The following is a 22982-nucleotide window of genomic DNA, read 5'->3' on the forward strand; positions in this document are numbered from 1 at the left end:
AGTCTGGAAAGTCTGGTGAGACCTAGAGATTTTAGGGCACCACGCGTGGCGTAAAGCACCCGGTCCCAGCTCTGCCAACAGAGCAAGAGGTCCAGTCAAGACACTGGGCTCTGCTTTGCAGCTGGATGGGGGGTAAGGTAGAACGTAACCGAGCTGACAAACAGAACTAAGATCTGCGGAAAGCTCAACTTGGTTCTCACAGACGCCCCTGCCTTTTGGGGATGCCAGAAGAAGATAGCCAAACCAGTCTCTCCCATGTTTGTGGAGTCAATTTGTAGACCCCTACTCTATGGTAGTGCATACTTTGCTTAGGGTAGGGTCATGGGACCTTGAATCACCTCCTGCAAATAAATAAATAAGTAAGTAAGTAAGTAAAAGCAACTTCTCTGGCTGCATTGAAGAAATTTCTGGCAAGTTCCATGTGACCCCCTCTGGTGTCTCACTCACTCTGAGGACCAGCACTGGCCATACCCACATTGGAGAATAGAGAAGTTAACCCTGTGGCCTCTAGAGTCTGTATCTACTAATGCCCCTTTTTCTTTTGCTGCCAAGAACGTGACTTTAACTGCCTATCAAGGAAGAACTGAATTCCCAGATTTCTGGTCCGCAGAGTTGTACTGCAGGGTGTGCCCGATTAGAAACCAGGAAACATGGGTCCCAGATCTGCCCCCAATTTGCTGAACTCAGGCAATTACTTATCAACTCTGGTCCTAGGTTTCCTTATCAACGAAGAAGGACTATTCTATCTCTAAGACAATCTTATTCTGGGGTGTCCATTACGATGTATCTCATGGGGGCACCTGGGTGGCTCAGTTGGTGACGCATCCAACTTCGGCTCAGGTCATGATTTCACCGTTCGTGAGTTTGAGCCCCATGTCGGGCTCTGTGCTGACAGCTTAGAGTCTGGAACCTGCTTCGGATTCTGTGTCTCCCTTTCCGTCCCTCCCCCACTCATGCTCTGTCTCTGTCTCTCAAAAATAAATAAATGTTAAAAAAAAAAAGAAACAAAATAAGTAAATGTTAGAAAATGAAAAAAGGAATATATCTCATGATATGTATACATGTATATGTATATGTATGTGTATATGTACATATATGTATATATATTGCCCAACCAACTCTTTCTGTCACATTTGGTTACAGAGGAGTCTTTTCAAATGTTCCAGCCATAGTTGTGGCCTACTGGTAGAGCACAGCAAATCTTTTGTTTAGAATCACTGTAATAAAATTCATTTTCCATAATGCAATTAACCTGCACAGATTCCACCTGCAGCCCCATTATGCCCTCAGCCCACACCATGATTCAGCACCCTTGGCTGGGGCTCCCCCACGTCCCATGCAGTCTTTCAAGTGTCCATGTCTCTGAGGTGTCAGTCTGTCTCCTCTGCTATACCTCAAAGGGGCAGGTTGGTGTGAAAACTACAAACATGGCCCTTCAGCCCCAGGAGGAGCCCTGTGGGGCCTTGGTTCTCACAAACGTCCCAAACACCCGATACACCTGCTGCCACCCACCGAAGCCCGGGGAAACCTCCAAAGCAGGTTCTCCTCTCTGGAAGACTCAGCACGGGCACAAGAAATCATCATCTAAAAGCGATTTCCACGGATTTGATAAAAAACAAAGCATAACAAGAGAGGAACAGTCAAACCTAAAGATTCTGTTTCATGTCACGGAGCTGTACGAGCCTGGTCTCTTCGGCTTATGCCTGTCAGCCGGGCCACTCCTGTAGGCGAAACCTGAGGGTGGGAGGGTCGGCAGAGCCGAGGACACAGGCCGGCAGGCTAGTCTGAGAACCGGGGTGGGAAGGGATCTGCAACAGGGGGCTAGAAAAATGAGTGGAGACTAGCTTCCTCAATAAGCAGGGTTGAGACACCAACCCGATGCTTCAACAAGGATGAGGACGGCTGTGACAGCAGAGTGCTCGGGAGTCCCGAAGACCACGTCTGCAATCCAGCTCCACTGCCTACGAGCTAGCGGGGGTGTGCCGGAGCAGCTCATACTGGCCTGTAAGAGCCAAGAGCTAAATTATTAGGAATACTGCCTGCAAGCTGTTACACGTAAACATCATTAAGGACTAAGCTATACACCCTCATAACCAGATAAATTATATTAAAAACAAAGGCAATCAACAGTCAAAACTCAGCACTTCCTAAATTTTACATTTCACTTTATCCATGCTCCTGTGATAATTTCTCCCTTCTCTACCTGTAGGGTAGAACTAGGATCTACTGGTGTGCTCCTGCCCATGTCTTCCCAGCTCTGTGGTCAGTGATGTCCTTCTGGGAGCCCGAGACCAGTCACGGTGGGGATACTGACGCCACAGAAATCGGCAAACACTAACCCGCGAGGACTTTGCTCCCCTGGACAGCCAGTGGTCAAAACAGTAACCAGCACATCGCTGCGAAACAGCCATGTGACTTCTGTGAGCGGCTTCACGTGCCAAGGCTTCCATTTCCTCCTCTGTACAGGGGTGATAATCAGTGTCTCCTCCGAGAGCCGCTGTGAGGGCCACGGCAGGTAAAACCACAGGGCCTGGCTCTCAGTGAGCGCAAACACGAATTACCAATACCGTTTCCCACGAGAATGACTTTTCTCTTGGGGTGCCGGGGGGGCTCCATCGGTTGAGCATCCCATTGTCGATTTTGGTTCAGGTCATGACCCTGAGGTTGTGGGATCGAGCCCTGCACTGGGCTCTGTGTTGAGCATGGAGCCTGCTTAAGGCTCTCTCTCTCTTTCTCTCTCAAAAATACAAAAAAATTTAAAGAGGAGGCTCTTGGGTGGCTCAGTTGGTAAAGCGTCCAACTCTTAATCTGGTTCAGGTCATGATCTCGTCGTTCGTGAGGTTGAGCCCTGCACTGGGCTCTGTGAGGAGCCTGCTTGGGATTCTCACCCTCTCCCTGTCTTTCTGCCTCTCCCCCACTTGCTTGTGTGTGCTCTCTCTCTCTCTCTCAAAATAAATAAACTTAAAAAAAAAAAAAAGAATGGCTCCTTTTCCAAATTTGTTACCTCATATACAGAGACCAAAGCGGAGACACAACAGACATGACAGCCAACCCTTGCACCAGCGAGTATCCCCCCCCCCCCCAACCCCCCCCACAGGCCCCCCCCCTGTGATGCAAATGTTCAGCTAAAGGAGTCCTTGCTTGGGTGTCAGGGAAGGGTGGGCAGGCGTGAGTTCAGGAAAACCTTAGCGCCCACTTCTACTGACTCTGAACTTAGAAGAAACAAATAGATTTTAAGGAACGTTATTTAATCAAAAAATTAGTGCTGACTGTAATAGTTTAAAAAGATTAGGGAGGCAAAGGAAGTAGGTTTGGGAACCAACTAAGAAGTCCCGTATGCTGAACGCTGCCCTAATGGAACGTTCTTACTAAGCAAGGGAAAGGAATTGAGATGTCAGGGTTCTAATTTATCTGTACTTAATTCTTTCCACTTTCTCTTTCTCCACATTGAAGCTGTGCAGGCTCATAGCGGCTCTGCTGTTTGCAGAAGGGACACAGAGTAGGCGGGGAAGATTAAGCAAGGAGCGAGAAGCAGCCCAAAAGAGAGATGGGAAGCCCAGGGTAGGCGATGAATGGGGAGAGGGGAAGACAGGGGTGAGGGCGCGCCAGCCCCCTACAGATGGCATTTTTCTAATTCCACTGACAGTCTAGCATCTCACATCTCATCCAGCCTCATTGCTTGGCTGTGTTCAGCCACTTTTACCTATTTTCCCTGTTGACATGGCCAGAAAATTGAGCAATTACCCTTAAACTCAGAGCTCTCAGATCATCCAGATTGCTACACTTACAGAATTAAGTCCCCAATTGCCCCTGGCTAGAAGTGGCTCAACCCGGCTGGTCCTTTAGGAATTAAACACTTTTTGGTCGGCCATAAGGATTTATTATTCCCAAGGTTTGGAGGTATTCGATTCTGTCAAAACTGAATCCGAGTTGCAAAGAGCACAGCCCTCTCCAGTGGGGATGAGATGGTGGGAAGAGGCAGTGAGAATTCTGCCCACGGTCCTGGATCACGCCAAGTTGCAGTGGTGAAATGTGAGAAAGAGCTAATCCTTTCTTTTAAAGCTCCTGTTTTTAGAGACTTTCTACTTGTGAAAGACATCTTTGGGGGCTCACAGGTTCCTTCCTAACTTGACCTTAACTCTGAGACAAACTATTTGAAATTTGAGTCTGTGTCTAATTGTACTTTCAGAAGTCGTTTCACCCTGAATACTATCCATCTTTTCTAAGGACAAGAAAATGCTCTTCCCCATCTCTGTGCTTCTCAAAGTTCGTCTTCAAAGCTTCACACTCTATCCAGAGTTCCCTTTCTGAGAGCTGTGTTTTGGAGCTGGAAACCCTTCTGGAGTTGGGAGAGGTGACAAGACTTTGCACCTGCAGTCTCCTCTACCAGGGTCCCCCCAGCCCCCCGCTCGCACCCTCCCTCCTGGAAACTTCACTCTTCCTTCTGGTTGAAGTGTAAAAACCACTGCTTCAGGGTGGCCTTCCCTCATCACCCAATCCAAGTCAGGTTTTTGCACTATTCTCTCTCATGGCGCTCTGAGCTCTGCCTTTAGCGGGCTCAATCATCACTTGTCCTTGCTTATCTAGTTGTGTGACCATTTGCGTAGTTCCCGTTTCCCTGACCAAGCTCTAAACAGTAGGAGGCCAAGGACCGCACGTTTTCTTCAACACCATAGCCCCAGAGCCCAGCCCTGAGTACCGCAGAGTAGGTACTCAACAAATGGTGGTTGAATGAATGACTCACCCAAAGTCACTTGTAGAGCCTGGGTTCGATCCTATTCCAGATCTGATGTTCTTTCTTCTAACACCACACAACCTTCCATGACAGAAGAAGTCCGAACGCCTTAGTGTAAACCAGAAACTTGATTCCAAGGATCGGGATGGATAATCGTGCCACTAAAGGATGGTCATCTAAATAAGAAAGATTAGTGTGGCCATCCTACAATTTGGGGACCCTGGGGTCATTTGGGGGCTCTGGCTGTCCATCATTCTCAGCTATTCTCATACTCATGACTCCCAACTTCCCTGAAACATTGTGTCAACTCTTGTGATTCCACTTGGAATCAGCAAATTAGATGAATGGCAATCTCCGAACTTCATTAAAGGCAGTTTATATGGGACACTGAAAATCTGTAGCTGAGAACGGACCAGAATCAGGGCTTTGCTCTGTAGAACCAGCTCATCTTGCCAGGCCTCACCAGGAAGGCCCTTCGCACTCTTCTCCTCCTTCAAATCCTGCCTGGCCTTCAGGACCTACTGCTCATTCTTCCTTCCTCCTGAAGCATCCTCAGCCCACAGGGATTTCTTTGTCGCCTGAACTGTGGCCCTAATGGAAATCATAAACACAGCAACCACCACTGGCTGCCTCTGCCATCCAGTATACTGCTGCTGTCTTAGTTCCATAACGCTTCTCATCTCTTCTGTTTCGTCTTCCCAACAAAGTTCTGTGTTCCCGTTGAACACAGCCCTACAAAGTCTGATGATACGTTCGCAGATCACTTGCCAGAGGCCTAATCCAACTTGCAGGTGCATTTTGTTCTGTTTATGAAGTGATTTCGAAAATTCGTCATTTTCTGAAATATGAATTTGAACTTTCAGGCTATGCCATCTCCTCTCTCGGTTTACCACAGCCCCCCCCCCCCCCTTTACTGTCTCACATGTGTGCTGTTTCATGTGCGTATGGTATCTGTCTGGCCCCTCAGGGTATGCAAGCTTGTGGTCCACCATGGCCTTGCAAACAGTCCCGTGCAGGACATTCTAGCTAACCAGCAGACTCTAAGCCACCTCCAAATGTCACTCACTCCCGTTTCTCATTCTAAAAACAAATCTTATCCTAAAAGCCCCTTTCTTCTTCTATTTTCCTGCTCTCTTCCTTGGAAGTCTGACACATCGATGGAAGAAGCATTTCTCTTCTCTCCCTGGGTATCTTCCCCAGGGAAGAAGGAGAACACATACCCAGAGCTTGGGAGGCTGAATGCTGAGACACAGATCTCAGAAACATGGCTCCTGGAAATTTCCTAGACAAGACAGGGAGGGAACGGAGGGGGCATTTCTCACTACATCAGAATCTCTCGGAGGGCAAGGGCTGCCTTACTCGCCACTATCTCTGGCATCAGGGCAGTCCTGGCCACAGGAGGCATTGTACGAACACCTGCTGCCTTTCTTCAATAAAATCTAACCTCTAAGACTGGTAGTGGAATGAGACCGCCTGCTTGGATCGAAGACCTTGGATCCTTGTATCTACTCCCTAAGATTCAGTCTCCTTTGGGATTGCTGGCCAATTGTCACCCCTACCAAGTACAAGGAAACTAGCAGCCTCTTCCCAGGTGACAAAGCTCCTCGCACCAATGACCTTGAAGAACCTGGGTGTGATTTTATTATGGGCACCAGTAGGTTCCCTCATAAGGCACCCAAAGATCTGCTTAATGGCATTGCTGAATGAGCATCCATGGATGGTTCAGGGCAATCATTCATGGAGTGTCCCCACCCACTGGCTATTCTAAGTTCAAAGGAACAGCCTTCACTAGCCAACCAAGTAATTCTCTGAGCAAAGATAATTCTAAAAACTAGTTATAGGTAACATATGATTCCTACTGCAAAATGGATTCTAAACATTCACATACAGTCAAATAGACGAAGTCAAGTGTGAAGTGTAACATATGAACTGATTTTCCATTAAAGGACTCAGGCATAACTGCACGGAAAACAGATTTATGCCGGGGAAGAGGCATCCCTCCTAGAAGGTAAAATCAAGTATACTGTGACAAGGAAGGGGGTTTTACGTGTTAAACCTCCAGAGCCAAAATAAAGGCCAAATCACTAATTTCACACTTCAAGTTTATGAAAGGGAAAAAGAAATACTAGGAGTATTCTCTGAAAATAGATTTCTTTCTTCTCTCCTTCCTTAATGGAATTGTATTAAGCATCCTATCAGTCACGCTAGGCACTCTACATTACAAACGTGGGAGCTGACATGAATACAACCCACCTGTGGAAGGAGACACCAACATAGCTGAGGGTCACACCATCTGTGACAGCCCAGAGGCCAGGAGCAAGGACTCTGGGGTCAAGATCTGTATTCAAATCCTGGTGCTGGGCTGTGTAGTGTTGGTGGTATAGAGGTGAGCACAGCCGCCTTCCAAGTGTCATCACTTACTAGTTGTGTGACCTTTGGCAAGGATGTTTCTCTTTGCCTTAGTCAGCTCATCTTTAATACGGAGATCGCGAGCAATCCGAAATGTCCACTGCCAGGTGAACAGATAACCAAAATGTGGTATGTCCATACACCGGAATAGTACTCATCAATAAACGTAACAGGCTAACGATATATACAACAACCTGGATAAACTCAAAATCGTCGCAATGAGCGAAAAAAGCCAGACACAACAGCATATGTACTTATGATTCAACTCACATAAAACTCCAGAAAATGTGAACCGCCCTAGAGCGACAAAAAACGAATCAGTAGTCGCCTGGAGACAGGGGCAGAGGAAGGATGGACTGGAAAGGGGCATGAGAAATTCTGGAGGGGCAACAGAAATGTTCCATATTTGATTACGGAAGCGGTTTCATGGGGTGTATACACCTGTCACAACTCAACTGGTGCATTTTAAGTGGATTCAGTTTCTTGTATGTACATTAGACCTCAATGAAGGTGATTTTTAAAGACTTTCTCATAGATTTGTCTTGAGAATTAAAGGAGTTTGGTGATGAGTGGTGATGGCAGTGATACTGGTGGATAAGCGCTAGGAGAGCAAGCGTTCTTTTGTGAGTCAGAAGACCAGAGTCCCTCTCAGAACCCTATTTTGTATGATGATCTCTAAGCTTCGGTGCTGTCACATGTGAAATGACAGGCTGGGACGAGATGGCCTGCAGAGGTGCTCAAAGCTGAAATCCTTTACTTCCAATGTGACGACGTCACAACGGCAGCCAGCACAACCTTCTAATAACACACGTTTATGATGTGTGTTAACTTCAGCATTCAGAGGTAATGAGTGCTGTAATGTTGAACAGTTATTCCTTGAAATGTAGCATTTTCACACATCGCAAAAAATGGAGAAAGAAGGATTTCAGAAGTCCTTTGAAGGGAGTTAGAAAGAGGTTTAAGGTTTAGGGTAGGAGGAGGCCGGGAAAAGATACCAGTTGAGTAAACCTTCTGTAGACCATGAGTTTAATGAGCACCTCAGAGTTAGCAGCATCGTAATGTCCACACTCACTGCTGCTTAACCACCTAACAGCCTTGTCAATGTCCAGGAGGGCCCCTGTCTCCCTGAGTTCTTTGGCCCATCGTCCTGGATGATCACCCTGCCATCCTGTGCAATCAACGTCCGGAGAGACAATCTGTGAGGACAGGCAGATCAAAAGTGTGGCCAGCAGCCACCAATCACGGAGCCACCACATCTGGCACTGACACGAGACAACCCAGGTACACGTGTTGGGAAAGAGACTTGGGAACAGAAACGCGGGATCCCTCATTTAACAGGGGCTCATTTAACTGGGAATCATTAGTGGGTGGACGAGTTTGCCAGCGACAAGGAGTTGAGTGAGTAGAGCTAAGGAAGAAGATCTGGTGAAAAAAAAGTGACCTTGTCGATAAGAGATAATAGAAAAAGAAGAGTCAAATACTTAAGAACGATGAAGCCGTGCTCAGGAGCTCTCTCTAAATCTCAGAGCGGAAGCTGAATTCCTGACCTCCTATGACTACGTTTTTACCTTAAAACCCCTTTGGCATGAAATAAGGCAGAAGTACCTTTTCATACTTCCTGTCCGTTCCTGTCCTCAATCCTGACTTTTGAGGCATTACAGCAGGCCTGACACACTTCGGTGTGCAAAATATTCGTCCAGGGAGTGTATGTACATTAATACAGATCTCTGGGCCCCAACTCCAGCTTCTGATTGCTGGGCCTGGGAATCTATATTTCGACCATTATCCCAGTATGGTTCACACGTCTCACATGTCCCCAGTCCTGTGAGGCAGCCGAAACACAGGTAATCTAAGCTTTCTAGATTTAATGCTCCATTTCACTTTGTGGTCACATGCAAAGGTTAGTTACTGAAAGCTTTGGGGCTCCACCTGCAGCCATGACAGAGTAACCAGCACCGGGAATACCTTCCTGCAGGGGACACTTAGGAACGTGGAAATAACACAGATACAACTGTGTGCAGACTGCAGGCAGTAGGAAGTGCAGGACAGTGATCCCTGAGAGAAGGGAAATGAGTGAGACCTTACCATCCGCCCCGGCTTCCTGCCTGGGTGTATACCTCCTGGACTCTGGCCCAGGGAGGGGGAACGCCAAGTGGATCATGGAGATCTCGTGGAGTTGAGGAGACAGAGGTCAAAATTTAGGTAGGCGACGGTGGCTGGAACCAGAGAAGCAGAGGATGAGAGAGAGGACCTATGTAGCAGACGGGCCGCAGAAATCTAGACTGATTGCACTCTAAGCTGTGTGTGTATAGGGTCAAGTTCCGCATGGATGGACAACGAATTACTACCAAGAAAGAATAATCCCCACAGCTTACAGAGAACTGGAAGATGCTCAGCTCCACCCAGGCAGAGTGGAGAGTCCTGTGAACCACCAGGCAGGGATGCCTGGGGATCTTAATGTTTAAAGTTAACTCTATGGGAAAAAAGAGGGGGGGGGGGAGGGGGGAGAGGGAGGGAATATTCTGGTTCTTTTTCTTCTCCATGTAAACCTTAGAATCAGTTTGTCAATATCCAGAAACTTGCTGGGAGTCTGATTAGGATTATACTGCGTCTATAGTTGTTAAGAACTGACATTTTGCTAATACTGTCTCTAATAAACTTTTTAAAGTATGAAAACAATAAAGTTAGCTCTAGACTTGCCCTAATAAAGCTTAAAAACAAAATGACCAAGTTGACTAACAAATTCGTTAACTGTCCCCTAAAACAGATATAATTGCCTACTAAAACAGAAACAAGGTCCAGACACTCAACATAGCAGCATTCACAATGACCAGCATCCAATAAAAAACTACCAATCGCGCGAAGAAGCAGAAAAATATGTCTTGTAACCAGAAGAAAAATCAGTCAGTAGAAGGAAACACAGAGATGATAGAATTAGCAGAAAAGGACTTTAAAACAGCTACTATAAAGGCCACCGTCAACGATGAAGCAAAACATAATCAAATTATGGAAGACACAAAACTGAATGGAGCTTCTAGAGGTGAAAAATACAATTATCTGAAAGAACAAATTCACCGAATGGCCTTAATGGCAGATTAGACACCATAGAAGAAAAGAGTAGCTACGTAGCAGTGGACACTATCCTCACTGGACCACAGAGTTTAAAACGAACTGGAAAGAAGACTTACTTAATGTCTCTGTATGTTAGTTTCCTCATCTGTAAAATGGGGAGAATAGCGCCATCTCATGGGGTCGTTGTGATGACTAAACGCTTTAACACATATAAACTGGTAGAATAGCGCCCGGCAGAATAAACATCCAATAAACATTAGCTATTATAACTTAAGTTTGCCCAGCACGCTGCGGGAGCACAGGGGAGAAACTTCTGAGTCAGAGAGGCAGTGGCGTGGTGACAGGGGGACACGTGAGAGCAGGTGATGCTTCCGCAGAGTTGTGAAGGACAAGTAGGGCTGGAGGATAACCCCGGAGGCGAGGTGCTCCAGGCAGAGGAAGCAGCACTCCCCCGAGGCACGGAGACATGACAGGATGCGGCCACTGCAGCCCGGTAAGGCTGCGGCAAACAGTGCCTTCGCTGCAACCCAGGAAATGCTCTGGGGGCCGTGGAGCCTCTCTGGAAGCTTTTTTGATTTCCTCCAAAGGTATCTTACCTCCTCCGTCATCTGATCCATCCAAGCTCTGCTGTCTGAGGCGGTGACTGCCCCCAAAAAGAAGGAAAGGAAAGAGGAAAATCAACTTCAGACACAGAAAGAAACCACCCAAATTGTCACTGTGGGTATCCTTTCTCCTAGATGAAACTGTCTCTGGACCCACTTTCCTCCATCAGCTTGGTCAGACCTAATTAGGCAACCGGGTCTGCCATATATGGTAGCACAAGCTGTGCGGGGGACCGTTCCACAGACTATGACACGGATGGTCCTCTCACCCCCAGGGGGACTGGCGTCCAGTGGCTCTGCTTTTACACTCTATCTTTGCCTAGAAACCTTCTTTCTCTCTCTTTGATGGAAGTCTTAGGAGAAGGCTGGGTTTAGAAAGCCGGTGCTGCTTCTTCCCATCTGTACCAATAAGCAGAACCCCTGGGTCAGCACTCTGTTACCTGGACGTCCAATTCTAAAAACCACAGGGTGGGAGAGGGACGGGGACATCAGTGCCAGGGTCCAGACCTCCGGCTGAGGAAGCAGCATTAACTGAACTCTTGATTCAACGTGCATAACTAAAGGGACAGACTGCGGTCAGATGTGTTCCATTTTCTAATGTTAAGTCCAACAGAGGCTAAACGGATGATGCCCGCGAAGCCTGCATGGCTAGCAAAGGTCCCCAAAGGATGTCATAAGAATATGCTGGGAACATACTCTTCTATTTCTTCAGAAGCCCTCCTTCCTGACCTGAAAAACAGAAAAACAGGGTTTGTGAGAACCCACTAGACTCATGTCTATGGAGGAGAGGGGGTTTCAAAAGTGAGGGCAAATTATCATATTCCAAGTGCTTTATTTATCTGTATTTCTCTTTCTAGACCAAGGCCCATAACCCACATGAGAGAATTACAGACGCTGCCATGTTTCTCTGTTTTACTTTATTTTATTTTATTTGTAATTATTTTTGAAAGAGAGAGAGCACGCGAGCAAGCACGGGGGAGGGGCAGAGAGAGAGGGAAAGAGAGAGAGAATCCTAAGCAGGCTCCACACTGTCAGCGCAGAGTCCGACATGGGGTTCGAACCCACAAACCACAAGACTAACCGAGCCAAAATCAAGAGGCAGACGCTCAACTGAGCCACACAGACGCCCCTGTAATGCCTAGGCTTATTTCAGTATAACTCCCAACTGAAATCGTTGAGTTTAAGGGCAGACTAGGAAGTTCAAAACGCAAAAGGATAGAGACGATACGGTGCCCTCCTTTCAACAATTAACAGACCAATTTATAGAACACTTTCTTAGGATTGAGGCCTTGAGTCTTAGTTGGAGCTTTAGTTGTTAGCATGTGTAGCTTCCCAGGAGCAAAAATGGATGAACCAGCCATACAGATCGAGCTGCAGGCTCTGGGCCTTTCTGTAGCCTCCACCTGAAGAATCAGAAGACCCTGTGAGTGATGTTGGGCAAGTAGTGCCCTTAAGACATTCCATGAGAACAGGAAGCCTAATTATACAGACATTTATCTAAGGCTGTGGTTCTCAAACTTCAACGTGCATAAGAACCATCTCAAGGGACTCCTGGGTGGTTCAGTCAGTTAAGCATCTGACTCTTGATTTTGGCTCAGGTCATGATTTCACAGTTCATGGGATTGAGCCCCGCGTCGGACTCTGTGCTGACAGTTCGGAGCCTGCTTGGGATTCTCTCTCTCTCTCTGCCCCTCCCTTGCGTGCACACTCTCTCTCCAAATAAAGAAATAAACTTTTTTTTTTTTTTTTTATAGTTAATTTTAAAGAACTATCTGGGAAGCTTATTAGACATGCAGATCACTGGACCTGGCAGAGAGAACTTTCTGGATCAGTTGCTCTGGGAAAAGGGGAGCTCGAGGATATGCATTTTAAACAAATCCCCAGATAATCCTAATGTAAGTTGATCACTACTGACACTGTGAGAAACACTGATCTAAAGTCTTCTAAATGAGACTGACAAAATGTTGACAACTATTAAAGCTGGGTATTGGGTACATGTTGATTACTTTTCTGTATGTCCGAAAATTTCCACAGTAACAAAGGTTTTGTGTGTGTGTGGTGTGTGTTTTAATGAATTCTTGCAAGTCAGAAATCAACCACCATGATGAACATGGGCACAGGGTGGTGGCAACGTCATAATGGCCAAGAGCCAGGATGCATGAGAAGGCCTTCAACAGTGCTGGGCCCACTAGCCTTGCCAGTGGAGCTACATGGGAACCAACCCACAATTCCCTTAGAATCCAAACAACCCCCACCCCCATCCTGAGTGTAATTAGAAATTAAGCCCAACTTTAAATAGGTTAGTTTCCATGAAATTCGGACCACATCAACTGCGCTGTTAAGGGAGGAAGAGGGGGAGGGGGGGAGAGTTTTGGCTGCTGCTGGGAAGAAGAGAATGGGTAAGAACTGGATGGAACAACTCTAAGGGGATCTCTCAGGCTGTAGTTTTTGACTCTTAAAGAGAAAGTAAAGAGACTAAGCAAGCAGGGAGGGCCAGGAGGGCACGGGGGACAGAAAAGGTGGAAGGGAGGCACCACAGGTAAACTGCAGGCGGGTGCCCAAGGCATCACCACCATGTTGTTGCTGGAGGATATTTGTTTTCAATACTCATCTGAGTCAAGAAAATCCTAAACATAGAGCACCTAGCAGCCACCAAAGCCACCTGTTTGTGTGGGAGGATAGAAGGCTCTACTCTCAGCTCATGTACATTCCCCAGGACCACTGCCTCTAATTGTCCTGGTGAAATTGAACTTTACAACCCACCATCCAAATGCCTCAGGAATACGTCACCGACAACAGAAGGGCTTGGCTGAATACAGGGTCAGAGAAGAACAACGTGATTAAAGAGGCCAGGTGGGCCGGACAGCACCTGCATTTTGTACATCAAGACATAGCATCTCTGATTACCCCGAAGAGTTGTGATTATATCGTTCCTTCCTAAGCAACGTGCCATGGCCAAAGTAGCAGTGACTTTGTCTGAAGGAAGCAATAATGGTACCACTAATCTTCAGGGGAAGGCTGATTAGCTGCCATTTATCCACTCCACATCCAAACGGGAAGGAGTTTCACATTCAGCATAACTGCTGCTGAGTTCACATCCTACTCTCACTCCAGGGTGGCCCAAGGACTCCTTCAAAATTTCATTTCACCCCATGAGGAGGAACAAGATCAAAATGGAGCCCTTGGGGTGCCTGGGTGGCTCAGTCGGTTAAGCGTCCGACTTCGGCTCAGGTCATGATCTCATGGCTCGTGGGTTCGAGCCCCGCATCGAGCTCAGTGCTGACAGCTCAGAGCCTGGAGCCTGCTTCGGATTCTGTGTCTCCCTCTCTCTCTGCTCCGTACCCCTAGCGCTCTCTCTGTCTTTCAAAAATAAATAAACCTTTAAAAAAATAATAAAAATAAGAATGGAGCCCTCAAGAACAGAGAGTGGGGATGCCCTTGGGTGGCATGTTCTCTCGTTCTCTCTCATTTTGTTTTTTTCCCTCTCTCTCTCTCACTCTCTCTGCCTGAAATAGCAGATTCTGGGCAAGGCTTCTGCTCAGGATAGATGGAAAGGCCAGTGGGAACTTGGGCAAGGCCCTGGAGAACGGACCAGGGAGTGCCTTGCCTTTGATAAAGCTGAGCGCTTTCTGGCCTTACCTAGGAGCGTGTCAGTTTGCCTGGACCACACTGGTGTTCATTTTTGTGTTGGTTTCAACATGAATTTGTTGCCCAAACGGGGAGATTTTGTACAAAAATCCAGATTTCTGAGTTCTTCAGAGACAAAGCCTGCGAGGCCGGGCCTGCATTCCCTTACGGAAAACTCAAGTGAAGTGTGGCTGTGACGAGCCTGAACCCCCAGCCCTTCCCAGCACAGGGTTGGGGCGGGCGGTCAGGAGGAGTGTCTTTGTCATTCCGTCTGCACTGCTGGCTCTCTTAGAGTAGGAATTAAGAAGCAAGAGAAGCATTTCCCGGAGCTTCGCAGCTACCAAAAGCCAGAAAGCAAAAGGAAGGCTAAGTGGGAAGAACGTCTCAGAAGTGACAGCGTACGTGTCTTTATGGAAATGCGAACACGCAACTAATCCGTACGTGCACCTCAGTAACAGAATTTAAGGTGCCGTTTTGATATACGACCCCACCCACTTCACAGATCTACTTTACCTGCCTGGTCCCCAAAGGCACCTCCAGTCACACACTGACAGAGTCCGGCACAAGGACACAGATTCAAGCACAGTGATCTTCCAACTACAGGTCATGACCCACCACCGTGAGTCATAAAATCAATTTAGTGGATCATCGCCAGCCTTTCTGGTCTTTTCCTTTTTCTTTTTTAACAGCATAGAGTAGAACAGAAAAGAGAGTATCCTGCAAATAGTAAGGGAATGTATTACATAAACATCCCCCCCCCCCCCAGTTTTATAAACAGACAAACCCAGTCATGACGTAAAGTGTATTTTTAAGCTGTCGGTGACAGGTTAAAGAGAAAAAAACCCAACAAAACCCAAACACCGTGGTTTATCCCAGCGCCATAGGGTGGGGTAACTAGAGAAGGATCTGGGCTCCCACAGACTGCGGGGAGGTGGAGGCTGAGGTAGGGGACGGAGGGTTCCGGGGCATCTCCTCCTTACAGACGTACTTCTGAGGAAACAGTGTGACCGGGCCCAGCCTCAGCGTAGACCGTCCACAGGGCTGTAGTCGGCTGTGCCCTGGGCATCTGGTCTCTTGCTGCACCCCCGGCCCACGAGCCTTCTGTCCCAGAAGTGGCTCCTGAGGGGGAGGCCGGGGGGGGGGGGGTGGGAGCCCGACCACCTTCCACAGGAGGAGTGTCCCTCAGTGTTCTTCACCTCGCGCTCTGCCAACACTAATGCCAGCTCAGCCCGGCTCTGGGGATGAGCTCGAGCGAGTTTCAGAGACGCTATGTGACAGAGGCGTGCGCTCCGTCCAAGTCATGGGGCGAGTCAGTCACGAGGCTGACGCAAGAAACCCCATCTCCTGACTTGCACCCTAGATTCCAAACACTCCGGCCCGGGCCTTTTCAAAAGCGGGTACCCGCTGGCTTTCAGACGCTCCTCGGGCCCCCGGACATCTGTGTGCGTTTACCGTGCAGACCATCCATTCCTGACTTGCCACACTTGCGGGAGGCAAAGGAGGATACAGAGAACTAGAAAGAATCCTTTACCACGACAGCTCTCAACCAGCGGTGCACAAGAGAATCACTGAGTTTTTTTTGTTGTTTTCCCCAGTGTCTATGTGCTGGGCCTCACCCCAGGCCCCCCGAGGAAGTAATTTCCAGAGACGGGACCCGGTCACACGTATGAGAATCAGTGCCCTGAAGCTCACTTCAGCTAGTGTGCTGAACGACAGGTACCGAGCAGCAAAACGGAAACCCTGTCGCCTTATGCTGTTGGGTTGCCCGCTGTCTTCTAACACCAGTGTCAATGAACTCTGCCTTGACCTGAAGGCTGAGGGGAGGCAGGAAAAGCCTTCATAGCTGAAGCCTCTGCTCCTGAGGGATCCTGAGCTGGCTCTCCCGAAATTCAGACAAGATTCCATGGTGCCCGTGAAACCTGAGCAGGCACTCTTCGTCCCGGCAGGCCCAGAAGCGGTTCAGATCCGATTAGAGATGCTTGTTCAATATTCAAAATGTAGAACACAGAGGTTGCTGAACCAGCGCTTTGAAAAGTTAATTAAATGCCAGGTTTCTTTTGAAGAGCTACTCCATCACTTGCTGATTGCTTTGGCCATTTTGCAGAATGAAGCTTTAGCTCTGGACAATGACAGGAATGTTCTCCTTCACCTCCCACCTTGTGAAGACAGGGCGACAGGAGTAAGGGCACTCTGGCTTCCTGCTCTCCCGCGAGTGACACAGACATACCTGGTCGGTATCCCTACCTCCATTTAAAGCCTCGTCTTCAGCCCGACCCTCAACCAATCCCTCCTGGTTACTGCCCTGCTTCCCTCGGACTCACACCAGGTTTCCTCTCCTCGGCTCCACACAGAGACCTTCACCCCTCACGGGGAGGCCCATTCCCAGGCCCCGCTCCCGCGAGCCTGTCACAGGAAGGCTGGCCAGACTGATGATATCAACAGTTAACATTTCCTGAGCTTGTTGGGTGCTGCACACTGCTATTATACTATCCTTACATATATTACTTTCCTAGAATACTATATATTCTCTCTATGTAGTATGATACAACATTATTGAACTATCACATTATCTCTTTTGATTTGCTCCATTTTACAAATGAGACAAGTCCAGAGAAGTAAAGCAGCTCGCCTAAGGCCACCCAGCTAGAAAGCTGTCGGGCCGGGATACAAGCTCTGGGGCGGCTGGCACCGAAGCCCAGTTCTGAGCCCCCCCACGATAGAAACACGCGGGTAGTTCTACACGACAATGGGAACACGCAGGTAGTTCTACACGACAATGGGGACACGCAGGTAGTTCTACACGATGGGGAATGCTTGTCCCATAGACTGTGCTTCAAATCCAGTGACTATTTCCCACCACAAGGACACACTTGCAACCACAGCAGGACCGCATTTTGGCCTGACGATCTGGTAGTTAATGCCGCCTTAACTCTTCTGTGAGACTTATCGTGTATGTTTTCTTTACAACAGGACAGCCTGCACGTGCCAAAAAAGGAGACCCCACGCAGCTAAGTCACCTTTCCCTCCACACACGCTCCTTTCCTGAGTTCTTTTGCTCAAATACGGTTCTTTTCTCTCGGCATTCACAGACCACGCTGCCATTCGATGGGCATGACTCGTGCAGCCGAGGACCGGCTGGATGGCACTGCCGTCCTGTGACCGCGGCCACGCGGGACCGCTACTGAACTCTGGGGCCTTAGTTTCCTTCTGGGGCTCCGTGGTGAGGAAACGCTGCCACGTAAAAAGCCTCCTGCCTGCAGTCCGTCTCCTCTGTCCTCCCCGCTGCGGCAGAGAGAAGGCCTCAACTGCTGCTTACACAGGTTACGTGCTGAAGGGTGAAAGGCAGCCCTAATGTAGACATCATCTCAGTTAAAATGTTTCTCTCGAGTTTAATGGAATACTGCAGAGATCTAAATGGAGATAAAGTACCACGGCTCAGAGAACAGCCCGGATGCTATCTTTATGCAGCATGACAATGTTCAGTGGTTAATTAGACACCGTTAACCTATTTTAGCAGGGGACATAACTGGGATAAATGGGGGGAAGTGTCCTTGAAGTCTCTTAATAACCACAGCACACATTGGACCCTAGACTCACCTTCCTGCTGCAAGACAGAACAGGCTTAAAATAGACCAAAGTGCCAGGAATCTGGAGGCCCGACTGTCCCAGGGAAAGGCCCTCTGCTAGCCTAGTCCCCGAGGGCCGCGGCCTCTGATCCGGATGTGAAGGCTTCGGACAAATGGTTCACTAGTGCAACTTGTTGCCTGGGAGAAAAAAGTTAAAGCCACGGTGTGTAGCCCACAGGGTTCCCATGACGAAAAGAAGAAAGTCCGCAGCCAGGGGCTAAATTCATAAACGTTTGGCAAGGGGAAGAGCAAGAATGAGACACCAGCTGAAATGGAGCCAAAGCTACCTTACATTTTCAAAAAGTATCACTCTTCCGGAGGAAAAGAAGCCAAAGTACCATTTTCTTGTGAGGTTTCCTGTTTTCATAATTTTTAAATTTTTAAAAATTTATTTCTGAAAGAGAGAGAGCACGAGTCGGGGAGGGACAGAGAAAGAGGGGGGCAGAAGATCTGAGGTGGGCTCGGTGCTGAGAGCAGTGAGCCCGATGAGGGGCTCAAACTCGCAAACCGCGAGATCACGACCCGAGCCAAAGTCAGGCACTCGACCGACTGAGCCTCCCGGGCGCCCCTCTACTTTCATAATTTTTCACTGTCCAGTAGAAATCTCACAATGCCTCCAAACTTCACTGAGGTCAATTCCACCAAGGCATGAGAAAAGGGAGGTAATTTGTCCCAGATCACATACATCACTAGCACATCAGAAACTGAGGCTCTATTTTATGAACCCCGTGACCCACAAAAAGAGCCTTCACAGGGGAAACCCAAATCTGGGCACAGGAGACATTGCCACTGTAATCACGGCCACCGTGTCTGTTCAGTATCAGGCTGTCGACTGGGCAGCTGGGGTTCCTCTGCTCTAAGATGTCCCTGGCACCTATAACACTTACTGGAAGTCAGATATCTGTCATGCAATTTTGCTTCGCCACAAGGTTTTTCCTCATCAAAATCACTCCTGAAAGTTAAAGCCCCCACTGTTTTTCCCCTCGGTTCCTAGTTCTTGCCATTCGTGTGTCTGGAGTCCGGCATATATTTGTAGGTATTGTATTTCGCCCTTGTTTTAAAGACAAGCAAGAATTCCTCAGCACTCAAATGTTGGCACTCTGGGGCTTTAGGTCATATTATATCATATTTAGCTTCTGCTGGTATAGTCCACAAGGTGTTCAGTAGAAAGATGAAAACGGATGTCCATGGACTACCAAGCCTTATCAAATTGAACGCATAGTGAATTACAAGGCAATTCCTGGGTGAAGTTTGCCCCCTGCTGGTCAGATTCAAAATAACATCTTTGTTCTGATTCAAATTCTAAAGGAGCATTTATCAGGAGGGAAAAAGGTTGAAAGTTGTAACAGCGAAAAATAATTGTGGGAACATACAAAATGTATGTAAATGCCTGATATCAATATGTTAAAGAATGGAAGAATTGAGAACTCCATATCTTTGGTGTCTCAAACGAACATTATTTTATTGGGACACTTTACTAGGTAACTTTTGGCATGACTAGGTGTTGAGATTTGGGGATCTTTTGCTCAGGATTTGACAATCTGGCTGGAGAAAAGAACATTCTAGAAATAACAGTAATACCTCCAGAAGACACATGCGGCAGGGCCTGAAAAACTACCGCCGCCCTCCCTGTGCACCTCCTACGGGAGGAAACGGAGACAAGGAGTTAGTTATTAGAGCAACCGAAGTTCCAGCCCTGGGACTAGCCGGACACAGAGCTGGCGCCAGAAACCAAAGTTCCCACTCCTCATCAACTGCCGGTCCCAGTTTACTGGGACAAGTGAGGTGGACGGAAGCAAAATGTCACGGTGGCACCAGTGATGGAACTAGCCACGCCAGTTCCAAGAGTCAGGGGAGACTTTCCAGAGGGCTTGCCCGCTGAAAGATGAGCAGGCTTGCGGCAGGTGGAAAAGCCCCAGGCAGGCTTCTCCTGCCGGAGGACACAATTCGAATAGAGGGAGGAGGGAGGAGGGAGGAGGGGGGAGGGAGGAAAGGGCCAGGTGTGTTCAGGAGACAGCGGGGGATCTGGGGTGACCAACATGCAGACGTGTTGGTACTGACGCTATAAATATGTGCACGGGCACCGGTCAGGCATCAGGAGGGAATCATGGGCCCGGACATATGCATTTTTGCCGGGTTCCTTTTGTCCCTCCAAGTTATCCAAGCCCAGAATTTAAAGAGAGGGGAGGTGGCAATGAAGTGCGGCTCACCTCACACCCTGCATGGCACGGGGGCACACGAAGGGGTTAGGGGCGTAAGGCTGTGTTCGCCCTCCGGCTACGGCAGCAGGTCGCGGAGAAGTGTGGCTGCACAGGCTTCCCAACAGGCTGTCATTTCCAAATGCCACCTTCGTGGGTTGTGCGACAGCCGTGCGTTTTCTGTGCCTGCTTCATATTTTAAGTTGGCTCCTTACTTTTACTTTCATAAACTTATTTTTGAAAAAGCTTTCCATCCTCAATGGAAAGCTACCATTACCAGCCAGACAGAAGGCTAGCCGCGAGAAACAAGAGTTTTTTTAACATCGCAGAGTTTATTTTATCGTAGTTGGGTATCGCCGTCTGCCAAAAGTCTGACCTACAGCGCATTCTTTCTCTGTTAGGTGGGCAGATTAGCAGGGTTAGAAAGGTGCTAACGATATAAGAGCTGCAAACAGGGACTTTCACTGACCTGACCAGAGGGACCGGAGGCTAGTGGCAAAGAGTGACTGTGCAGCCGCACGCAGTGCCTGGGAGGTGGGACTGGGAGGGCGGAGAGCAAAACGGCACAGGGCGCGGGGGCTGAAACAAGAGGCAATCATGGGTCCACAAGTCGAGGGCAAAATTTACCGGTGTTTCTGGAAATCTGGATTTCAGCCCATTTTAAATCACTGAATGGGCTGCGTCTTTTGCTTCTCCTGGAGAGAATTTTCCGCTCTGTAATGGAGCGACCTTTAAACATTCCCTTCCAGCCACTTACCCACTGTTTTCTCTGCCCCTCTGTTATATCCCGTGGTCCCCAAAGCCCCATGAATACATTCAGACTCAGCCAAGTGATGAGGTGCTCCAAGAGAAGGTGACACGTGCCATTACAGGGGACCCTCTTCCAGCTGGCCATCGGTATGCCAGGCCATCGAGGCAGTGCAGGGCCACCGTGTGGGGCGGCTTCCGGGAAGGCTCAGCACCCACCCTGGTGCCCTCCTGCTATAGGTGAGCCAAGAACACCCTGGCGCTTCTAAACATGGCCTCTCCAACGAAACCAGGAGAGCCCAGTATGGCCACTGGTGACCAGCTGTGGTGAGAGAAGAATGGGTCAGAAAGCAAAATCCCTGGCACACACAACAGACCAGGAAAAAACTAGATTGTGTGACGGGGTTGTACTCCGTGCATATATTCATACCCACGGATGCCCAAGCTGCTGCTTCTGTACCAAGACTGTTCTTGGTTGTTTCTCCACAAAGAACTGAAAAGAAAAGGGAAGGGCTAGGTATGACGTTCACACATGCACTTCATTTTTGAGAGACTGAATCCATGATAGGGAGGACAAGGAGATCACTTCATTGATGTCAGGGGAATTTTAACCAGTGCCTGGCGTACCTAGTCACCTCCTCCTGGCGTTTCCCTGCTCGAGCTGCAGAGCTGCGGGTGCCCCTCAGGGGACTGGCTGGCTTGGGGTCCATAACTTTTTTCTCTGAAAGTTTTTCTGTTCAATCAGATTGTTTCATACAATCAACACTGCATTTTTGTAAGGGTCCCAGAGGATTGCGGCAAAGGCAATTTCATGCTAACAGAGTTATTGCACAAATACTATAGTGCATGGCCTTTTCGTGAACTTGATAAATGCATGCACGGGAGCTTTGTGGACGGGCATGGCTGTAGAATGAGAGGCACCTCCTATTACACTAATTAGCTGTATGACCTTGGGCAGCAGGCCAAGGTGACATGTAAGGGCTTCTCTAACTCTGAGATTTTACACCTGAGTCGCTTCACCAACCCCAGGCCTCACTGTCTCCATCTGTAACGTGAAGGGGCCATGACTTCTCAGGTCCCTCCCTGGCTCTGTGAATGACACTGACCCTGCCTCTCCCCGTCCTGGCCCCACCCTCCCTGTTCCCCATCTACACCATTCGTTCCCTAGTCTGACCACCTTCCCTGGAACTGGCTTATCGGGTCCCCAAATTTCAATTACTGGGATGTGCTGGTGTGCAGATCCCAATGTCAACATGGCAAGAAAAAAATAAAACAGGAAGGAAGGAAGGAAGGAAGGAAGGAAGGAAGGAAGGGAGGAAGGAAGAAAGGGAGGGAGGGAGGGAGGGAGGGAGGGAGGGAGGGAGAAAGGGATGAAAGAAGGGAAAATCTCTTTCTTTTAGTCAATCATTTTCAGGGACAATAGACACAAGCTCCCTTCCTACTTCAGAACTTAGTACATTTCCCACTGCAGTCTTCCCTTAGGGGTTGTCAAACCAGCCACTACTTTCCCAATCACACAGGGCAGTTTTACTTTCCCTTTACCCCCCTCTTCTGAACAGTTAACCCCCTCTTAACATTCCCATTGGTTTCTTCCTGCTCACTGACTCCTTTCTACTTCCTTTCCCTCCAAGCAGCTGGAAAGAGGTATCTGCCGGCTCGTATTGAACTCTCCAAACCTCCAAATCGGGCTTCTCAGAAAGTAGCCCTTTGTTCTCCGGGTCCCAGGGGACTCGCAGCCCTGGGCTCAACCACCTGGGACCCAGCCAGCCAGCCAGCCAGCCTACGTGTGGGTACGGAGCTCTTATCTGGGGCCCTGATTTGAACACTGGCTTAAAACCAGTGGCTGAGCAGGGCTCTGGAGTCCGGGGGTTCAAAGCAGAGTTTTACCATTCACTAGGTGTGTGCCCTTACACCAGCCACTAAAAAACCACAAAATTGGTAACACCACATTCTGCTTCACAGGGTT

The 22982-nt window shown here is 48.5% G+C and overlaps 1 protein-coding gene across 1 annotated transcript in view; it reads right to left on the reverse strand.

The window, feature by feature from the left end:
- IFT43 (intraflagellar transport 43) overlaps positions 1-22982 on the reverse strand; it is an 80707-nt gene that overhangs the window by 11956 nt on the left and 45769 nt on the right. Inside the window, exons 4-5 of the mRNA XM_049611377.1 lie at positions 11515-11547; positions 10813-10859 (exon numbers count right to left, since the gene is read on the reverse strand). Coding sequence (XP_049467334.1) covers positions 10813-10859; positions 11515-11547 — 80 coding nt within the window. The remainder of the gene's footprint in view (positions 1-10812; positions 10860-11514; positions 11548-22982) is intronic.

Source organism: Panthera uncia, assembly GCF_023721935.1.
Source record: "Panthera uncia isolate 11264 chromosome B3 unlocalized genomic scaffold, Puncia_PCG_1.0 HiC_scaffold_1, whole genome shotgun sequence".
NCBI classification, from domain to species: domain Eukaryota; kingdom Metazoa; phylum Chordata; class Mammalia; order Carnivora; family Felidae; genus Panthera; species Panthera uncia.